General features: G+C 43.0%; 1 protein-coding gene across 3 annotated transcripts in view; it reads left to right on the top strand.

Moving 5' to 3' along the window:
• The window catches only part of LOC127643227 (whirlin-like), a 144,464-nt gene that overhangs the window by 119,151 nt on the left and 5,235 nt on the right, over nucleotides 1-20,078 (top strand). Inside the window, exon 12 of one of the 3 annotated variants that reach the window (XM_052125868.1) lies at nucleotides 6,839-6,919. The exons of the other annotated variants lie outside the window; for them this stretch is intronic. Coding sequence (XP_051981828.1) covers nucleotides 6,839-6,895 — 57 coding nt within the window. The 3' untranslated portion in view covers nucleotides 6,896-6,919. The remainder of the gene's footprint in view (nucleotides 1-6,838; nucleotides 6,920-20,078) is intronic. 3 annotated transcript variants of the gene reach the window in all.

Raw genomic sequence — 20,078 nt, 5'->3', positions numbered from 1 at the left:
CTATGGCTCTGCCTCCCGAGCCTCCCACAGCTCTGCCTCCCGAGCCTCCTACGGCTCTGCCTCCTATGGCTCAGCCTCCTGCGGCTCCGCCTCTCGAGCCTCCTGCGGCTCCGCCACCCGAGCCTCCTACGGCTCCGCCTCCCGAGCCTCCTATGGCTCCGCCTCCGGAGCCTCCTATGGCTCCGCCACCCGAGCCTCCTACGGCTCCGCCTCCCACGGCCCCGCCGCAAGACCCACTCCCGGCTCCACCTCCGAAGCCTCCCTCAGCCTCGCCTCCGACGCCTCCTAGTTCCTTCCCGGCTCCGCCTCTCCCAGCTCCGCCTCCTGGGCCTCCCTCAGCACCGCCTCCTGGGCCTCCCTCGGCTCCGCCCCCTGGGCCTCCCTCGGCTCCGCCTCCTAAGCCCCCCACGGTCCTGCCTACGCCTCCTTCGGCTCCGCCTCCCAAGTCTTCTACGGCTCCGCCTCCGAAGTCCTCCTTGGCTCCGCCTCATGCGGCACTGCCGGCCCCTATCCTGTGGCCACCACCCAGGACCCCCAAGCCTACCCACATCCCGTGGTCAACTCCCAGGCCTCCTGAACCTGTCCCTGCCCTGTGGCCAGCTCTCAGGCCTCCTGAACCTATCCTTGCCCTGTGGCCAGCTCCCAGGCCACCTGAGCCCGTCCTTGCCCTGAGGTCTGCTCCCAGACCTCCTGCACCTGTCCTTGCCCTGCGGCCAGGCCCCAAGCCTCCTGAACCTGTCCTTGCCCTGAGGCCAGCTCCCAGACCTCCTGAACCGGTCCTTGCCCCATGGCCATCTCCTAGGCCACCAAAACCGGCCTCTGTCCTGTGGCCACGTCCCAGGTCCTCTGAACCGGCCCTTGGCTCACAGCCATCTCCCAGGCCACCAAAACCGGCCTCTATCCTGTGGCCTCCTCCTAGGCCCCCTGAGCCGGCCCTTGCCTTATGGCCAGCCCCCGGGCCATCTAAACCTGTCCCTGCCCGGTCGATACCTCCCTGGCCCCCTAAACCTGTCCCTTTGTGCCCCCATAGACTGCTTGCCTGTCCTCTCGGCCTCCTTGGACTGCCTGTCTGCCAATCTTGGCCCCCCCTGGACTGTCTGTCTGCCACTCGTTGTCCCTTTGGACTTCCTGCCTGCCCTCTGTGCCCCTTGGACTGCCCTCTTGCTCTTGTGCCCCCCTGGTCTGCCTGTCTGCCCCTGGTGCCCTCATTTTGTTTTTGTGAGTTTTTGTCCTTTGTTTAACTCCATAGTCTCCTTGTTAGCATTCGTGTTCTCTGTCATTGTTTTCACCTGCCCTTGTTAATTTGCCTTTGGTTTCTGTTAATCACCTTGTCATCTAGTTTGTGTTCTGTTTGTTCATTGGCCCCTTTGTCCCATGTTTTTGTATTTAAACCCTGTCTGTTTGTTCAGTCTCTGTCAGTCGTTGAATGTTTGTGAATGTTGTTATCCTGGTCTGTGTTCCCTGCCCGAGTTCTCTATTTATGTTTATTTCCCCACTGAGGGTTTTCCTTTGTGTTTTTGTTAACAATAAAGTAAGCTGCATTTGGATCCTCAACCTTCGTCTGCCTTCATTGCCTTACATTCGCGACATGATGTATGCGTCCTTCAGATATATTGACACAAACTAGTCCTGAGGACGGATGTGCGAAAAGATCTGTTTCTGAGTTAACATTTTGAGTGGGCACATCGCGAGTGCACGTTTCAAGCGTCTCAGAACAAGAATGGGCCAAAGCCCGCTGTCCTTCTCTAGAATGAGGAATTAATGGCTGTAAATCCACTGTGTTTGTTGCAGTCTGGGGCAGTCTCTGTCGTATTTATTTGTATTTTTGTGAGGAGACTGTGAATCTCTGTCTGCAACACTAGTGAAGCGAGGTGGCCGGCAAACAAACTGAATTGTATGACCGTGTTTGATCATTTTAAACACCCAATTCTGACACACCCATGAGGACAGCAGGCTTACTAATGAATCTGAAACAACCTCTATAGTGTTCTTTGCGAGAAGATTGTGTGTTCAGTTCGTAACACTGGCACGTCTTCAGACGGAACAGTGGAGGACAGGACAACATTGAAATGGGGCGGCTGATGTGCAAATTGGATCGTATAACCTTATTCAATAGTTTTTAGCATCCAGTTGGAAATGCCCATAAAGGCTCGCCACGAGTCCGTTTAACTGGACAGAGGGCAATTTGGTTTGTTCATTGTGTGATATAATGCACCACTCACATTGGGAAGCGGATGTGCATAATGTGTGGGCTTTGAAGTGGTCGAAGTGGGCGCTGTACTCTTTTATGCGTCTTTCTTTACAGCATGAATGTGAGACACAAAAACAACATATTGAACAATATTTTGAACAACAATATTCCTTTCTTGACAAACAGCAGTTGGGAAGAATGGAACAGCATTGTGTGTCAGGAGTGCTTTTGCTATGCAGGGGGGGTTTTCCTTTCGGTGCAGGTCTTGCACTGAGGCAGCAGGTGTGAGCGCTGGCCCAAGACAGAGCGGGAGCGAGCCGGTTGTGATGAAGTACTGCTCCGTTTTGGCATAAAATGTCTCAAAGCCTGTGAGTGTTGCTGAGTCATGATGTAGCGCTCATAAAATCTATTCACAGAGCTGCCAAAAAGGCCGGATGGAGACACCGAAGAATCAGCATTTTCCGAGTCGTCTAAATGTCTAAAGTGAATTTAAACAGTGGGACAAAAATCATATTTTCATCAAAATATTGGACTTGAAGTGTACACATAACCGATTTGAGCACTGTCTAGTAGGCTATATCATATAAAGGCTATTAATCAATCAACATTAACAAGGAAATGAGAAAACCACTCACTACCTTTGGCCGAATAACTTGAGTAGCTTTAGAAGTATTAATGTAATAGATTAAAACAGTGACATTTTTAATAATAATATATATTTTTTATATTGTTTGTTTTTTAATAATACTAACCCCTGATGTAGGGAGTGTGTTAATTAGTATTTAAAAATTACCAGGAAAGTAGAGATGATAAAATTATTTATAATTATACTTACCCTTCATAAAGATAGAAAAGTATCAACATTTCTAGAGGAATACTTCAGCAGAACATTCCACCAGTCACAAACTTCAGAAAATTGTGCATCATGCATTAGAATGAGAACACAACTATTTATTGGCTTAAAAGATACAATAACTAAATCAATGTTGAACATTGTATCTCAAAAGGAGGACAATGTGGCCCCCCAAAAATTTTAATTATCTTATCATTTACTCACCCTCATGCCATCTGTCTATGACTTTCTTTCTTCAGAACACAAATTAAGATTTTTAGAAGAATATTTCAGCTCTGTAGGTCCATTCAAAGTCAAGGGGTGCCAACATTTTGATGCTCCAAAAAGCACATAAAAGCAGCATAAAAGTAATACGTACAACTCCAGTGGTTTAATCCATGACTTCAGAATTGATATGTGATGTGTGTGAGGAAAAAGATCAATATTTATGTTTAACGTTAACATTTAACATTTTCGCTAGAAAATCTTCTATCTGCCCAGTAGGTGGCGATATGCATGAAGAATGTGAATCACCAAAAACACAAGAAGAAAGTGAAATATAAAGTGGAGATTGACTGAGCAGGGAGGAGAATTAATAGTAAAAAAAGGAATTAAGAATTTCTCACCGCATCCATCATATCGCTTCTGAAGACATGGATTAAACCACTGGAGGCACATGGATTAGACTACTTTTATGCTGATTTATTTGATTTAACCGATTAACTTTCATTGTATGGGCCAAAAGAGCTGACATATTCTTCTAAAAAAATCTTAATTTGTGTTCTGCAGAAGAAATTCATACACATCCAGGATGGCATGATTGTAAGTAAATGATGAGAGAATTTTCATTTTTGAGTGAATAATTCCTTTTTAAGTGTGATGTAGCCCCTGTGCCAAACAACTTTTCCCATGCCTGCTCTATCTCCTCTATTGTGCAGGACGTGACATGCTAAGTGATCCTGCTTATTTAGCATTTTTTCATGCATTGCTTACATTGTTTGAACGTGTTTTTTGCACAACAATAATGCTCTGTTGGAATTAAGGGAAATTTAGACCCTACACATAAACTGATTTGAATGTAATTGTTTCATACATTATGATTTAAAATGGTGATCAGTGTATTGAAAATAACTTTGTAATATTTTCATTTCTGTTATCATGTCTCCCTTTTATTTTTTGGAATCAGATTCATGTAGTGTTTATCATAGATAAGTGATGTATTTTAAAAGTTGGCATACAGTTTTCATTATAATGGGGAATAGGTTTTGCAACATACTCGCTACTCATGAGTACTTTTAAATGAGCTACTCTTTTACTCTTACTTGATTTTTAGGACAGCTACTTTTAATCTACACACACTAAATTTATTTTGAAGTAACAGTACATCTACTTGAGTATGATTTTTCAGTACTCTTTCTACCTCTGCAACAACAGAAGAATAAATAACAATTAAGATAACACGAACTCAACAGCACTATGCTGGTAAATAACACACGACATACAATCAAGAACTGACAAAGAACAAAAGAAACATGAGGACTGATATGCTAAACGAGACAAAGCTCAAAACTATGAGCAAGTTAAACAGGAAACCAGACATCAAATCAAATCAAAACCAAATCAAATCAAATCAAATCAAATCACTTTATTGTCACAACGACAAAGACATGACAAAGATGCCAGTAATACATTTCAAAATAAGAATCCAAGGAGAAAACACAATAATAATGTGACAGGGGCTCTTAAAACACAGTTTTTTTAAGCATCATACCTGATGTCAGAGAGCTCAGATATTGCAAGGTACATAGTAAATTGAATCCAACTCGACAGAAGAACATGCCACCGTGAAAGAGCCAATGTCATAGATGTAACCATGGTTAAAGCTATTCCAGACTCCTTAAGATCCATCACGGTTTTAAAGGGGTCATGACATGAGAAACCAAATTTGCCTTGATCTTTTGGTATATAAGAGGTCTTTGTATCATTAAAACGTCCTGCAAGTTTAATATTTTAAGACGTCCTCCCCATTCTAAACGAATCATTTATTTAATCAAGCTCAAAATACAGCTCGTTCTGGATTCATGGTTAGAAGTGACGTGACGGTTAGAAGTGACGTACCAGCGTTTGCATATGACCGCCTCCAGCACAAGATAACTACGCTTTAAGCGCCAAGACAACTACGCTCATTTCAGTATCGCCGTCGCCTCACAAGTGTTCAGTCGATGGACAGCGAGCTCTGACAGAGACTACTTGTGCACAGGAAAATTACGATGCCACACAGATGTGCTGTTCCTGGCTGTGGTCAAACAAAACCTCTGAATAAGCTGCCGAAAGATCCAGACGTCAGGGAAAAATGGATGCAGTTTATTTTTTGCGGACGTCCCAGTCACGGCAGTGTTAACTTAAGCGTTTGTTCTGTACATTTTAAGGATGACTGTTTTGAGAACAAATCTCAATATGATGCTGGCTTTGCCAGAAAACTGTTGCTCAAAGATAAGTCCGTGCCGACTATTCTGGGAACAACGACGACGCAAACTGTAAGTAATCTATTTTAAACTTTAAACTACTTTTTAAAGCGCAATTTCATTCATTATGAATAATCACAGTGTTTTTACTTAGTTTACTTGCATATTGTTCTGGCTGGGGGCGTCAATAATTGATACATAGGCACTGACGTTAGCCAATCATAACAGTGGGCGTTAACACTGAAGTCTTAAATGGAAAACGCCCCCAAAACAGACTGTTTGAATCAGAGGATGAGAAACAGGGTGGGAAAAGGTCATAAATCACTAGATTTTAAAAGTTTTTCTTAAAAAAAAATATATGAATACTATAATTGCACCTAAGGGAACATAATAATACAATAAAAAAACCCATGTCATGACCCCTTTAATGAAATGTTCATTATGAGAGCATTCACTAGTCAATCTTTAATCCAACTTTTACAGCTTAGCTGTCATGTTGTGAATTGTCTTTTAATTAATGAAGCTGACAAATTAGATCAGACTCAGCACGATTGTTCATGGTAAGACAGTAGCAGTGCCTTTCTTGGAACCCTGGCCTTCACCTTGGTTGTATTTTATGGTACTGCAGTTTGTGACACGATTTATCTCCCTCAGCTTCGCCTGACAGTAGACAGTAGAGGAGTCTGTTGGCCTAAACATTGCATACAGTACATTTTTAGACAGCTTGTACACTGAAACTGGGACATCTAAAATGTTCTCCAACTAAAAGTTGTTTAAATTAATTAATTTGAGTTGTGGTAACAATACTGGTTACACATTTAAATACACATTAAAATTTCTGCATCTTTAAAAGTTTTGTTGTTGTTGTTGTTGTTGTTGTGATGGCAGAAACAATAGATTTCTTCCATTGTTCATTGTCATACACACATTTCCAGCCTGATCTCATGAACATTACATGACCGAGGCAACATTTTTGCAAATCTAAATTGCGTGCTTCATTACACGTTTGGCTGCAGTTTCTTAGTGAAATCTCCAGTGGGGGGCACCAAAAGCAAGTGAAATTGTGTTGTAATCAAACAAGGTTTTTAAGTTGAATATTAGATGGAGGTTTTAATGAGTAACACATACCTCCCTAACCTAAAACTTTAATGTAAGTAGTGTTTTAAAAGCATATGAGAGGTGAACAAAACCTACATCCTTACCCTTAACCAACACATAAACCTTACAGAAAGTGTCGTAAATGCAAATGAAAGGTAAACAAAACAGACATCCTTACCCTAAATCAACATCCAAACGATAGTGTGGAAAAAGCAAATGCAACATTAATGATACTTTTGTCTCATGTGTCAGCTTCCCTGTTTGGCTGGGTTCAAACAGCCTGGACCCGCTGTATGCCGAGTGAGGTGAGGTCAAGTGAGCTACCGAGGTTAGGTGAGCTACTGCGGAAGCTATTCACATTGGAAAAAGTGTGTAAATGTGGGTGGATATGTAATGCAAGCACTAAAATGTGTAGTTTTTCAAAGTATATTTTATAGTAAAAGTGTTTTGATATCATAACATAGCAGTGTGTGAGTAATAGTGTGAAAAATAAGAGTTAATAAAGACACTATTAGCCGTTGCAGTTGTGATTTGTGTGAAAGTAAATGAAACTCGCAGTTGGTTCACCTCTAGTGTTAATTTCACCAGGAAATTCTGGCAAAACTTAGAACGCATAAAGTCAGTTTGCAAAAATGTAGCTGTAGTAAAGTTCATTCTATGAAACTAGGTTGCATCTTTCTCCCTTAAAATTACTTTAAAAGTTATTAACTTAATTTAATGTCAGTAACTGTAATCTGATTACAATAATTTAAAATGTGATGTATTATATAACTTTTTTTAAACAAAGTAATTTGATTACTGTTACTAATTAATTACTTTGTATTATAATATCAAATGAGAGTTGATATTATTTATCAAAATATACCACAGTCAAATGATATTTGAATACAAACAAGACTTTATTACTAATATAAACATAAAAACAAATCTAATACATACAAACATGAAACAGGTTGGTGAGTAAAGTGAACCGAGTGAATTGAGTAGAATTTATCTATACAAAGAAAAGGAACTTTATGGAGTCTGTAGACAATGCCTTAAGCACCATTCATACTTCTTTGAGTCTAAATCAATTTGCATCCACTTTCTATTTTTATCATGATTAAACTGCATGCATTTTATAGCGCGCACCCATTTTTCTCTTCTGTGTTACACGGATTATTGCATCAGTCTCAAAGCACCGCTTATCAAGAACAATCAACAAACAACCAATTGTGTGAGGGATTTACATCGATCTCAAACACTAATTGCTCAGGAACAACCAACAACAACAAACAACTGAGGTATGTCATGGCATCCGCTCATGTTATTTCTTTCTGCATTGCATGTCACATGTTTACAATGGCCTCTTCTGTCAGCAGTGAGGGATTTACATGTGATAAATGTATGGAATTATTCAGGCTGACAGAGAAGGTTAATGAGTTAGATACACGCATCCGAATGCTAGTGGAGGTCAGTGAGAAAGAGAAGCCAGTAGATACTGTTTCATATGCGGGCAGTACAGAGAGCAACACGCACACTTTGGTTCTGGCTGTAGATATATAAATATTGCAAGATCTGCAATATTTAAATGACCTTCTACCACACTATATTCCATCACGTTCATTATGATCGCAAAATTCTGGCATGTTAATAGTTCCTAGAATAGCAAAATCCACAAAAGGAGGTAGATCCTTTTCATATTTGTCTCCTAAACTATGGAATAGTCTCCCTAACACTGTTCGAGATGCAGACACACCTACTCAGTTTAGGTCTTGACTAAAGACTCATCTATTTAGCCTGGCATACACCTTACTTATCCTTTAACTCACAATTAGGCTGCTTTAGTTAGGTCTGCTGGAACCAGACACAGTGATCTTGATCTATAACTCTGCAATAAATTTAATGGCATCTATGCTAATATTATTTTATTTGTTTCCCTGTCTCAACCTCGAGACTCCTATCCTGAGGTCACCAGATCAGACTGGATCCAGCTGCATTCCTGCTTCTTGTTTGACTCCACTGCTACGTGCCACTGTGTGATGATGACTAATAGCAGCCAGTGCCAGCCAAACATCACTTCAGTCTATTAATATTATTATAGAAGCCTATTAAGGACTTCATAGGATGAATTTATGCCAAATTTAACCATAAGACAGGGGATACTTCATATGCCATTGCCTGAACCTTGGATTTAGGATAGACCTCAATTAAATTACCGGCCAGGTTGAACTGCAATGCACCTAACTGATCTCTGCCTGCATCACCTCGGTATAATGATGGACTACACTCTTGAAATGGAATACATAGACTATCAAATGATTACCAACAAAACACTTCATCGGCCAACTAACAAGGACAATTGCATCTATGTGAACTTCTGCAGTTAATCTAGGATGGACTTCAAAGACATTTGTATAAACTGTTAATTTTACAGTTTATGCAAAATCTTTGTTTAAACACTGACCCTTAACACTTGTTTGGTTTAATAATTTTAAACCATGACTTGCACTATACATAAGTTATATTGGCATTATATTCATGATGTTAGCCAGAGGGGAACTGGCCCCCACAGTGAGTCTGGTTTCTCCCAAGGTTATTTTACTCCATTAACCAACATTTTATGGAGTTTTGTGTTCAATAAATTATTATTGAATTACTTATTTTATAAAAACTATTCACAATCGTATTTTATCAAACTACACAATGATGATCTAAGACATTATAGATATTACAGTTTTATCTTCTGTTAATGCCTGATATTCTGTAAAGCTGCTTTGAAATTATGTATGTTGTGAAAGGCACTGTACAAATAAAAATGACTTGACTTGACTTTCGGAGTCACATGGTCAACTGCCTTCTTCCTTTTCAAAGATGATTTACAATCCCTTGTGTAAAGGATTCTTAAAAATTCCAGCTCGAAATAGTATGTTTAAGCATACATTTTATATCTTGGATAAATTTAATTTACATAAACGTTCCTGAAATGCAAAAATAATCTTAATCGATAGTAAACATAATGTGCTTTATCATGAATAATTACCATTCTTAGTAAAATATTTTGAATAACACAAGTTTAAAGATTATAATCATTGATTTGTCAGTTTTAAGCGATTGCAAATCACTACACATATTTTAAATGGTACATCAGCCTATAATCACTAATTTGTCAGTTATAAAAGTGATCATAGGTCATTACATCATATTCAAATGTTTCAGATTATCTAGCAAGGCTAGGTATTGTTTACAGTCTGGTCCAAATGCATTCTGTGCATTTTATAGGGTTAACTCAGCGAAGTAATACGACTTTGTGTGAAATGTTCCTGGATTAAGATGAGATGTCCTGAGATACACTTGTATACACTTAGAAAGTTAATTTGTACATTTGGAGTTATAAATTCTGTCCTCCTAAAGAGAAGTTCAACTGTTCAGATCCAGTCTCAGATGTTGCATGTGCTGCCACCAATCATTACTATAAATTATGATATCATCTAGATAAGTAGCATATGCTGTGTGTGGCCTGAGAATTTTGTCCATGAGACGCTGGAACGTGGCGGGGCCCCTAGCAAACCGAACGAAAGGTCACAAATTGGTGTAAACCGAACGGTGTGGAAAACACAGTTTTTTCTCAGGAGATTGGAGGTAATTGGATCTGCCAATAACCGCACCCAACCGATCGACCAATTCGTCAATCCGGGGCACTGGGTATGTGTAAAATTTAGACACTGCATTCACTTTTCGATAGTTCACACAAAATCATACCGACCCGTCGCTCTTAGGTACCAGAACCACTATGCTGGCCCAATCGCTGTGTGACTCTTCCATTACGGCCATCTCAAGCATTGACTCTAATTCTTCCTGAACTACCTTTTTTGTGTTCAGGAAGACGATAGGGGTAGCTACGAACCACCGTTCTTGGGGCGGTCTCGATTTGGTGTTCTATGAGGTTTGTACAACCAGGGAGAGGCGAGGACATGTCCACAAATTCTGCTTGCAACTTGGCTACCTCTGTGATCTGTGACGGTGAGAGGTGGTCTCCACACAGGGCCTCTGACCCAAGTTCTGCCCTCTCAGGAACTACCATCGCCAAGGCCACAGGGACCGCCTCCCTCCGTGATTTTAGGAGTTTGGGATGCTAAACTTGACGTGCTCTGCCCTTATCCATTCGCTTAACCTCATAATCGAGATCTCTGACTCGCCTTGTGACCTCAAAGGGCCCTTGCCACTTGCTGAGTATTTTAGAGCTTGAGGTGACCAGCCATTGCATTATGTTGAGCCACCTAGAAAAGTGCTCAATTGGTGGTGATTTTAATTGTACTGAACATGTTATGGATCGGAATCATGTTGAACCTCACATGCCATCATGTAAGCGACTCATTGAAGTAATAAAAGCTCATGAGATCGTTGATGTGTGGAGGAATTTTCATAATTCTCAGAGACAATATACATGGGTTCATGCATATAACAATCTACTATCCCTTGCTAGATTGGATAGATTTTATGGTTATAAACACCAGTTTAATTTCTTTAGAAGTTGCTCCATTACTCCAGTCAATTTTTCTGACCATAGATTAGTACAATGTGTTGTAACCGCAAACCGCAAGTGCTTATTGGCATTTAAATAATAACTTGATGTGCGATTAAGCATTTTAAAGAGATTTTGTAATAATTTTGGAATCATTTTAGATCCACAAAGTCTTCTTCCCAGTCCCTACAGCAATGGTGGAACCTTGTAAAGGCACAAATTAAGCAATTGTGTCAACAATATACTTTCAACATCACAGGAGGCATAATTAGTACAATTAAAACATTAGAGAGAGAGTTATTGGGATTTACAAGAAATTGTTGATGTACTGGTTAGTCAACACTTTTCAAGAGATTTAAAGAAAAGAAAAGCTCTTTAGCCAATCTGATGGATACGGTTACACAGGGAGCTCTAGTTAGGTCACGCTTCCAGAATATAGAGTTAATGGATGTTTCTTCTAAATTTTTATATAATTTGGAGAACAAAACTGACAAAAAAGGCTTATTCATTCCTTACACTCAGATACTGGAGTATTGATGTCTGATCCTGTTGAAATTCGAAAGAGGGCAGTCAGTTTTTATGAAGATTTGTATAAAAGTGAGCTCATGCATGGAATTACTGTTGATAATGTTTTTTTGATAACTTGTCCCAGGTTTCTGATGAAGCTAATTTTGAACTTAAGCCTGTAACATTTAATGAATTGAATAAAGCTCTCCAAAGTATGGAATGTGGCAAAGTTCCAGGAATTGATGGCCTACCAGTTGATTTTTATAAAACTTTTTGTCCAGAGATAAGTATAGATCTAGTAGAGTTGCTCAATGATAGTTTGGTTAAGGGACGACTACCATTGAGATATTGTGGGTCTATTCTTGCTCTGTTGCCGAAAAAGGGTGATTTGAATGAGATAAAAAATTGGAGACCAGTGAGTTTGTTGTGTAGTGACTATAAATTGCTTTGTAAAGTTCTAGCTAATAGATTAGGTAAAGTTTTAGAAAATGTCATACATCCTGATCAGACTTACTGCGTTCCAAAAATATTTATTTTTGATAATATTAGTTTTATTCAAGTTTTTTGGTCATCGGCAATAATCTTAAACTTGACTTAGTATAGTGTCAGTATATCAAGAAAAGGCTTTTGACAGAATTGAACATAATTATTTGTGGGATGTTTTAACATCTTTTGGTTTTAAGCCTAATTTTGTTTCTATGATTAAAGCTTTGTACTGTGACGTTGAAAGTTTATTGAAAATTAATGGGAATTTATGTGCTCCTTTTAAAGTATATAGAGGTGTCAGACAAGGTTGTGCTCTGTCAGGAATGTTGTACACTTTGGCAATAGAGCCCCTTTTATGTAAGCTAAGAAAATTTTTAACTTCCTAAGTGCAAAAATATATTTAAATTATCAGCTTATGCTGATGAGGTTGTTGTGCTAATTAATGGACAGAGAGACATTGATTTAATGCTGGAAATATTAAAAGATTTTAAGAAGATCTCTGCTACAAAAGTAAACTAAAAGTCTAAAAGTGAGGCTGTTTTGGTTGGTAATGGTCAAATGGATTGCCAAAACTACCAGAAGGATCAATGTGGTCCAGAGAAGGTTTTAAGTACTTGGGTGTGTTTTTAGGAGACTCAATGTTTATGCAAAAAAATGTTGATGGAATTGTTGAAAAAGTAAAAGGTCGCTTAGATAAATGGAAGTTTTTACTTCCAAAATTATCTTATAAAGGCTGTATACTGGTCATCAACAACCTAGTAGCATCTGCTTTATGGCATAAATTAGCCTGTGTTGATCCTCCACTAGATGTATTGTCAAAAATACAATCTATGTTAATTGACTTTTTTTGGAATAAGGCTGTTTTGTACTTTCCAAAAGAAAAAGGAGGACATGGACTTGTACATGTACAGAGCAGAACAGCTGCTTTTAGGGTCCAATTTGTGCAAAGACTTTAAACTGGCCCAATGGACTCAAGTTGGAAACATGTAGCATGTGCCACTTTACAGAGTTATAAAGGTCTAGGACTGGACAGATCTTTGTTTTGGATGAACCCACAGACGATGTCTTTATCTAATTTGCCAGTCTTTTATTGGAATGTATTTAAAGTCTGGACTCTGTTTATTGTAAAAAAAACTCAGTGCTACAAGTTCTTTACATTGGCTGTTAAAGGAACCCCTAATTCATGGATCACACTTGGATATATCTTATGATAGAACATTCCCTGCATTGGAACAGACTTTTGTGAAATCTGGAGTGACAACTCTTGGACACTTAATACAGCTGGCTGGTCCAAGACTTAAAGATGTTGACTCAACAGTTGGACATTTGGGAATAAAGTCAACTCGCATAGTCTCTAAATTACTTGAGAAGTGGAATTCTGTAATTGCATTTGAAGAAAGTAAATTGTTAGAAGAATATATGTTAGGATTAATTACTCCAAACTGTGATGATTATTTTCCTAACTTGTCTGTTTTACCTAATCTTGAAGATCATCGAGGTGTATTGTTACATTCTAGCAATTTAATATTAATTGGTTCAATTCCGTCCTCTGGAAAATTGTTGTATGAAGGTTGTGTCAAATCCTTGAATAAGAAGTCTTTAGTATGGGATCAATTCCATGCCACATATATTTGCAAAAATATAAAGTATTGCAAAATAAAAAAGTATTGAGCAAAAAAAAAATTTTTTTTTAAACAAAAATGAAGTATCACAAACGTAAAATAAAATATCGAGAAAAAAATAAAGTTTTGCAAACAAAAATAAAGAATTGCAAAATATAAATAAAATATAGCAAAAACCAATATATAATTAATTGCAAAAATCAATGACTGTTGTAAAAGAAACTAAAGAACTTTGATCCTTTTTTATCTCTGCAACAGATTTTTAGGCAGCAATGATTTTGCCACACATCATTTTCTTTGCAATGCCTACTAATTATTTTGCAATGCTCCTTTTAATCTGCATTTCCATCATGTGTGAGCTTGTGATACCGTTTTGCCTTTGCGCTTCACTTTTCTGTGCGTTTCACTTTATGGCACTGTTTTGACGTGGGGGTGGAGTCAGGGGATTGGGGCGTGTACAACGGGCTCGGTGATGCCTCCCTGGAAGTTAAGTCATTAGCTTGAGACACGGCTCAAACATCATGGCCGAGCAGAGGCATGCAGGTGGATCTCATGTATGTAAAGTTGATTGTTTCCTTTTATTTAATTAGCATTAAATGTGCTTTAACAGCGTTTGCTTCAGATAAAGAAGTTAGAGATCAGTTAAAGCGGTGGATTTATTAGCCATTCTCGCTAACATAGCCAGCATCTGCAGTTTTTTCTCTCTCAATTGATTGGACTATTGATTGATTCTTATGTTTACTTTATAGATTATAATTGTCTATACCATAGTATGTTGTCTTCTAAAAAAAAAAAGTAAACTCCATATTTAGATGTAACATTATCACTGTTAAAGGAGACAATAAATAAATGACAAATAAAAAGTTAAACGATCGTAACAAACGTGCATGTGTTCTGTCTTTAAATATCCATCCATCCATCGTCAACCGCGTATCCTGTGTACAGGGTCGCGGGGGGCTGGAGCCTATCCCAGCTAACATTGGGCGAAAGGCGGGGGACACCCTGGACAGGTCGCCAGTCCATCGCAGGGCCACACATAGACAGACATACACTCACACTCACCTCCACATCCACATCCACATCTAGGGCAATTTTTTTGGAGACACCAATTAACCTAGCCTGCATGTCTTTTGGCATGGTGGGAGGAAGCCGGAGTACCCGGAGAGAACCCACGCAGACACGGGGAGAACATGCAAACTCCACACAGAAAGGCCGGGGCAGTCTTTAAATATAAAGTTTTGAAATATAAAATGTTCACATGCCCTATATTCTTAACCCTGCGTTATACAGCTATGTGGCATGGTCGTGTGTCGGTCTGTGGGAGAGAGAGAGCGAGCGGTAAGGCTCTCTAACACCTGTGTCTTGTTGAAGTGAAGAGAGACATTTAAAGGGACGCCAAGTGTCGAGAGGGAGAGAGAGAGTGGATCCAGAAAGCTCCACAGACTGAGTGTGATATTGTTTTGTTTTTGTTTACATTTCTACGGTGGTGACCGTCGTATGTTCGTGAAAGAAATTAAAGTGCTGATTTCAAACCTGCTTCTCTGTCTTCTGACTCCTCCATTGCTCAACGAACCTGTTCACAAGCTACTTAAGCATTGTATACAAAATGTACGTGTATATAGGTCATCTCATGTAATGATTTGCCATGTCACATTTAGCAGAGAGAATATCCAGATGTCGTGACTAATCTTATTAGTGTTCCGACTCAAAGCTTCGGTCATATTCAGGCAGCTCAGGGTCAGCAACAACAACAGCTTTCTCTTGCTGTTTCTCTGCCTCGAGTATAGGCTACTCAGCAGGATATAACCAGGTTCCCTATCGAGAGGTCTCTCCTATTGCGTAAGTAGCTTACGCTATGGGAAAACTCAGTTTCTCGAGAAATATTGAAGTCTTTATGTAAAACGCATTGCAGCTGCACAGCAGACAGCGATGAGCGAGGCAGCTCGGTCATTGGCTGTGCCGCGGCAACTGCTCGAACCAAGCGCTCGACTGCGCTACAGCGCGCTGCAGCTCAGAGCCTGCCGAAATTAGCATAGGCAGGCTATATAATGGGCACCCCGTCATGCGAGTTCCTTTAGATTTAATCTCCTTCAGCGAAGACCTTCTCTTCGCTGGATCCTCCGGATTGTTGGAGTCTTTCGCCGCCGTTGACAAGCTTACAGCGGGACTGCTAAGAGGACGCCGGCGCCTTCAGCCGCCTTCGAAGCCTTCTGCTACGCCATCCAGCGTGCATCGCATATCCTTTACTGCAAGCGCTCGCCCCCGTGACGCTTTTAAAAGTAAAAGAGTGATTTTCCAAGGCGTTGTTTCAAATGCCTTCAGCCTGCGCCTCGTGCAGAGGCCCTCTTCACGACGGAGATCGGCACATCTGCACTCGCTGCCTGGGTCTGGACCACGCAGAAGCTGCACTCATTCAGGGCGGATGCCCCGAATGCGACTCCTTGGGCCTCGCCGAGCTGCGCGCTCGCTTTGCCGTTTTCACCGCAAACGAGCCGGCTTCCACCGTGCTGCCACCTCCTTTCGAGCCGCGCAAGAAAAAGCGCCGCTCACAGAGGCTGCCAGAGCACGCCGACTCGGTGACGTCACGCCCGGCTCAGTCCCGCGTACATCACCGCTACCAGAAATCTCCCGCCGCCAGTCCACTTCACGAGGCGGACCTGCACCCCTCCAACAAAGCGGTGGGTCTCGTCTCGTTTGGCACATCAGGGGACGGCGATGGAAAGGATGACAGCCTCTCTCTTGACGCTGCATCCGGCGACTGGCCGGGCTTGTTCGACCCAGCGCCATCGACATCAGCGGACACGGCGCGGGCACCAGCATGGACTCGGAAATCGTCCGTATTCTGTCAAAAGCCGTGGAAGACCTCGGGCTAGACTGGTCTTCCCCGGAAGAACCCGCCCGCAGCCGGCTGGAGGAGTGGTTCCTGCAGGGGCGCCGGCAGGCCCCCCGACAGAGACCCTCTCCTTTCTTCCCTGAGGTCCACGATGAGCTAAAAAGTTGTGGAAAGCCCCGCACTCTGCTCGCCTAAAGCCTTCTTTTTCTTCCTCGCTCTCCTCAGTGGACGGCGCGAGAGAAAGAGGCTACGAGGCAACTCCGCCCCTCGAGGAGACCGTGGCCAACCATCTATGCCCACCCTCCACCGCTGGATGGAAGGCCAGAGCTTCTCACCACTCGAAGCCCTGCAGAACCACCTCAGCTCTCGCCGGTCGCGCATACGCCGCCGCTGGCCAAGCTGCGTCAGCGCTGCATTCGATGACGGTCCTACAAGTTTTTCAGGCCAAACTTCTCCGCACCATGGACGAGTCTGGATCTGAACCCGAGGCTTTCAAGGACCTGCGCAGCGCTATGGACGTAGCCCTGCGAGCCACAAAGGCCACCGCCCAATCCATCGGCCGGGCCATGGCTAATTTGACCATCCTTGAGCGCCATCTGTGGCTAACGCTAACGGAGATGAAGGACGCGGATAAGGCACCATTTCTTGACGCGCCTGTCACTCCAAGCGGCCTGTTCGGACCGGCGGTGAGAGAATTCACTGAGCGCTTCACTGAGGCTCGGAAGGATTCGCAAGCTATGCATCACTTCCTGCCCAAGCGCTCCAGCTCGTCTCAGAAACCGCCCCAGCAGCAGCAGCGAGCCAGGGCAGAGCCGCCCGTCTCCCAGCCGAAGAGCAGACCTGAAAAGGATGCTCGACGCCGCTGCGTTCCACTGGCCAAAGAAAGCCGCACGAGCAACGAGGTCCTCGGCCCAGAATCACTCTGAACACGGAGCCTCGTAAGTCTTCCTAGCAACAGGAAGAAAAAGAGAAAGTACGTGTCTCGCAAAAGCCGGACCGCTCTCTCTCAAACATCTAAAACATTACCCAGTCCCCTTACAGGCGGCTGGAAATGTCTATACAGCAGTCAATGGGCCAGTCATAAAACTCGCTGACCTGTAATCAAACGCCGTTTTTACGGCGACACACAGAAATCACGAAAAGAGTCATTTTCTGCCTGTGTCACTAAGGGTTCACATGTCCACACTAAAGTGCGCATTCCCACATATCAGTACTGTCCAAACAGTGCCAAATACCTCCCCAGTTCAGGCTGGATGTCCCAAAAATGTAGATTGTGTGCCTATTGTCATGTATGCACCACTACACACAAGCACTGTTCCCACAGTTATAAACACTTCCCCAGTAAAAACGGGAAATACTATAAGTGTAGCGTGCTTGCCTGCTGTACTGCACGCACCCCTACACACAGCTACCCATACAGTTTCAAACAGCTCTCTATTTCATGCCGCAAGCATCACAGATGCAATGCGCGAGCAAAGAAACTCCCCGCTAAATGCGGAAAGCTTTATGAATTTGGCGCGCGTGCCTATTATGATGTATGCACCCCCACCCCAAAACACTGTTCATACAGTTGCAAGCATCTCTCCGACTCATGCTGTGAGCATCTCGGAGATAGCGCACGTGCCTGTACTCTCACACGCACCCCTGCACTCGGCACTCAATACGGCTGCTCAGCGCGCACCTGCGCCTCTGAGAGCCGTAGACTCTGTGTTAGCACAAAGCGATTTGCCGGTGGGGCCCATACGTCACTGCGACACGCCCCCAGCCAGCATTCAGCCCATATCTGTGCGAGCAGAAGCCTGGGAAAAAATCCCCAACATGCCGAAATGGGTTTTGAACATAATAAAACACGGATACTCACTTCAGTTCGCGCGCAGACACCCCGCTTTTCAGCGGTGGTCGAGACGAAAGTGAGAAAAGATGTGTCACATGTTCTACGCACCGAGGTGCTCAAACTGATAGAGAAGGGCGCTATAGAAACTGTTCCTCCCTCTTTGAGCGAGGCGGGTTTTTACAGCCGCTATTTTCTCGTCCCGAAAAAGGAGGGTGGCCTTCGCCCCATCCTGGATCTCAGACATCTGAACAAAGCTTTAATGATTCGCTCGTTCAGAATGTTAACAACCAAACATATCCTCGCGCAAGTTCAGCCCGGGATTGGTTTCTATCAGTGGATTTGAAAGACGCTTACTTTCACATTCGATAGCGCCTCATCACAGGCCCTTTCTGAGATTCGCTTTCGAGGGACAGTCATACCAGTACACAGTACTACCATTCGGCCTATCATTGGCCCCCCCGTACATTCACGAAATGTATGGACGCGGCACTTTCCCCCCTGAGAGTGCGAATACTGAATTACCTCGACGATTGGCTAATCATAGCACAATCAGAGGACCAGTTAATGACGCACAGATCTTGGATTATTAGCCATCTAGAATGCCTGGGTCTGAGAATCAATTTTGCAAAGAGCGTGCTATCCCCCAGCCAGAATATCTCTTTTCTGGGAATAGTGCTCGACTCAGTGCAGATGACAGCGTGCCTCTCATCAGAGCGCGCGCTCTCTATTCGACGCCTTGTAACATCGTTCAGAACGGCCGTCAAACGTTTTCAAAGAATGCTCGGTCTCATGGCCTCGGCATCAGCTGAACTCCAACTAGGATTGTTGCACATGCGTCCTCTCCAGCGCTGGCTCAAGAGCCGTGTCCCCACTCACGCGTGGCGCTCGGGCCACTTTTTGATCAGAGCGAATCACGGCTGTATAAAAGCCCTGACGCCCTGGAAAGCCATCAACTGGTATCAAACCGGCGTAAGTCTGGGCGTGAGTACGCGGAGAATGATCATGACAGATGCCTCCAAAATAGGATGGGGGGCCCTTTACGAGGGCAGGCCTGTCTCCGGGTTTTGGTCAAACCCGGAAAAGTGCCTACACATAAACTGTCTGGAAATGAAAGCGGTCGCCTTGGCTCTCAGAGCCCTGCTTCCGTACCTAAAAAACGAACACGTCCTGGTCCGAACGGACAACATGACGGTAGTTTCGTATATAAATCGCCAAGGTGGACTCAGGTCGAGCTCCCTGCACTCTATGGCCAGGGAGCTCATTCTATGGTCACAACACCACCTGCGCTCGCTAAGGGCAGCGCACGTGCCAGGTGTCCTGAACCAAGGAGCGGACATGCTATCCAGAGACAAGGTTCTCCCAGGAGAATGGTCTCTCCACCCTCTGACGGTTCAGTGGTTATGGCAAACCTTTGGCGAGGCAGAGGTCGACCTCTTCGCCTCCAAGGAAAGGCGCACTGCCCCAGACGTGGTTTCCAGAACTGATACAGATGATGCAATCTGCCCCATGGCCGATTCTGCTGAGGCAAGACCTCCTCGGACAGGCCAGCGGGATGATTCTTCATCCCCGCCCCGATCTGTGGGCCCTCCATGCATGGCCCCTCAACGGGTTCCCGAGAACCTCCCCAGTGGAGTTTTGAGAACAATTACTGAGGCGCGAGCGCCCTCTACGAGGCGCTTGTATGCCCGAAAGTGGAAAGTGTTCAG

The sequence above is a fragment of the Xyrauchen texanus genome, chromosome 4 (assembly GCF_025860055.1).
Source record: "Xyrauchen texanus isolate HMW12.3.18 chromosome 4, RBS_HiC_50CHRs, whole genome shotgun sequence".
Taxonomy (NCBI): Eukaryota; Metazoa; Chordata; class Actinopteri; order Cypriniformes; family Catostomidae; genus Xyrauchen; species Xyrauchen texanus.
Note: the sequence above shows the minus strand (reverse complement) of the source record. Positions and strands in the feature narration are given on the sequence as shown.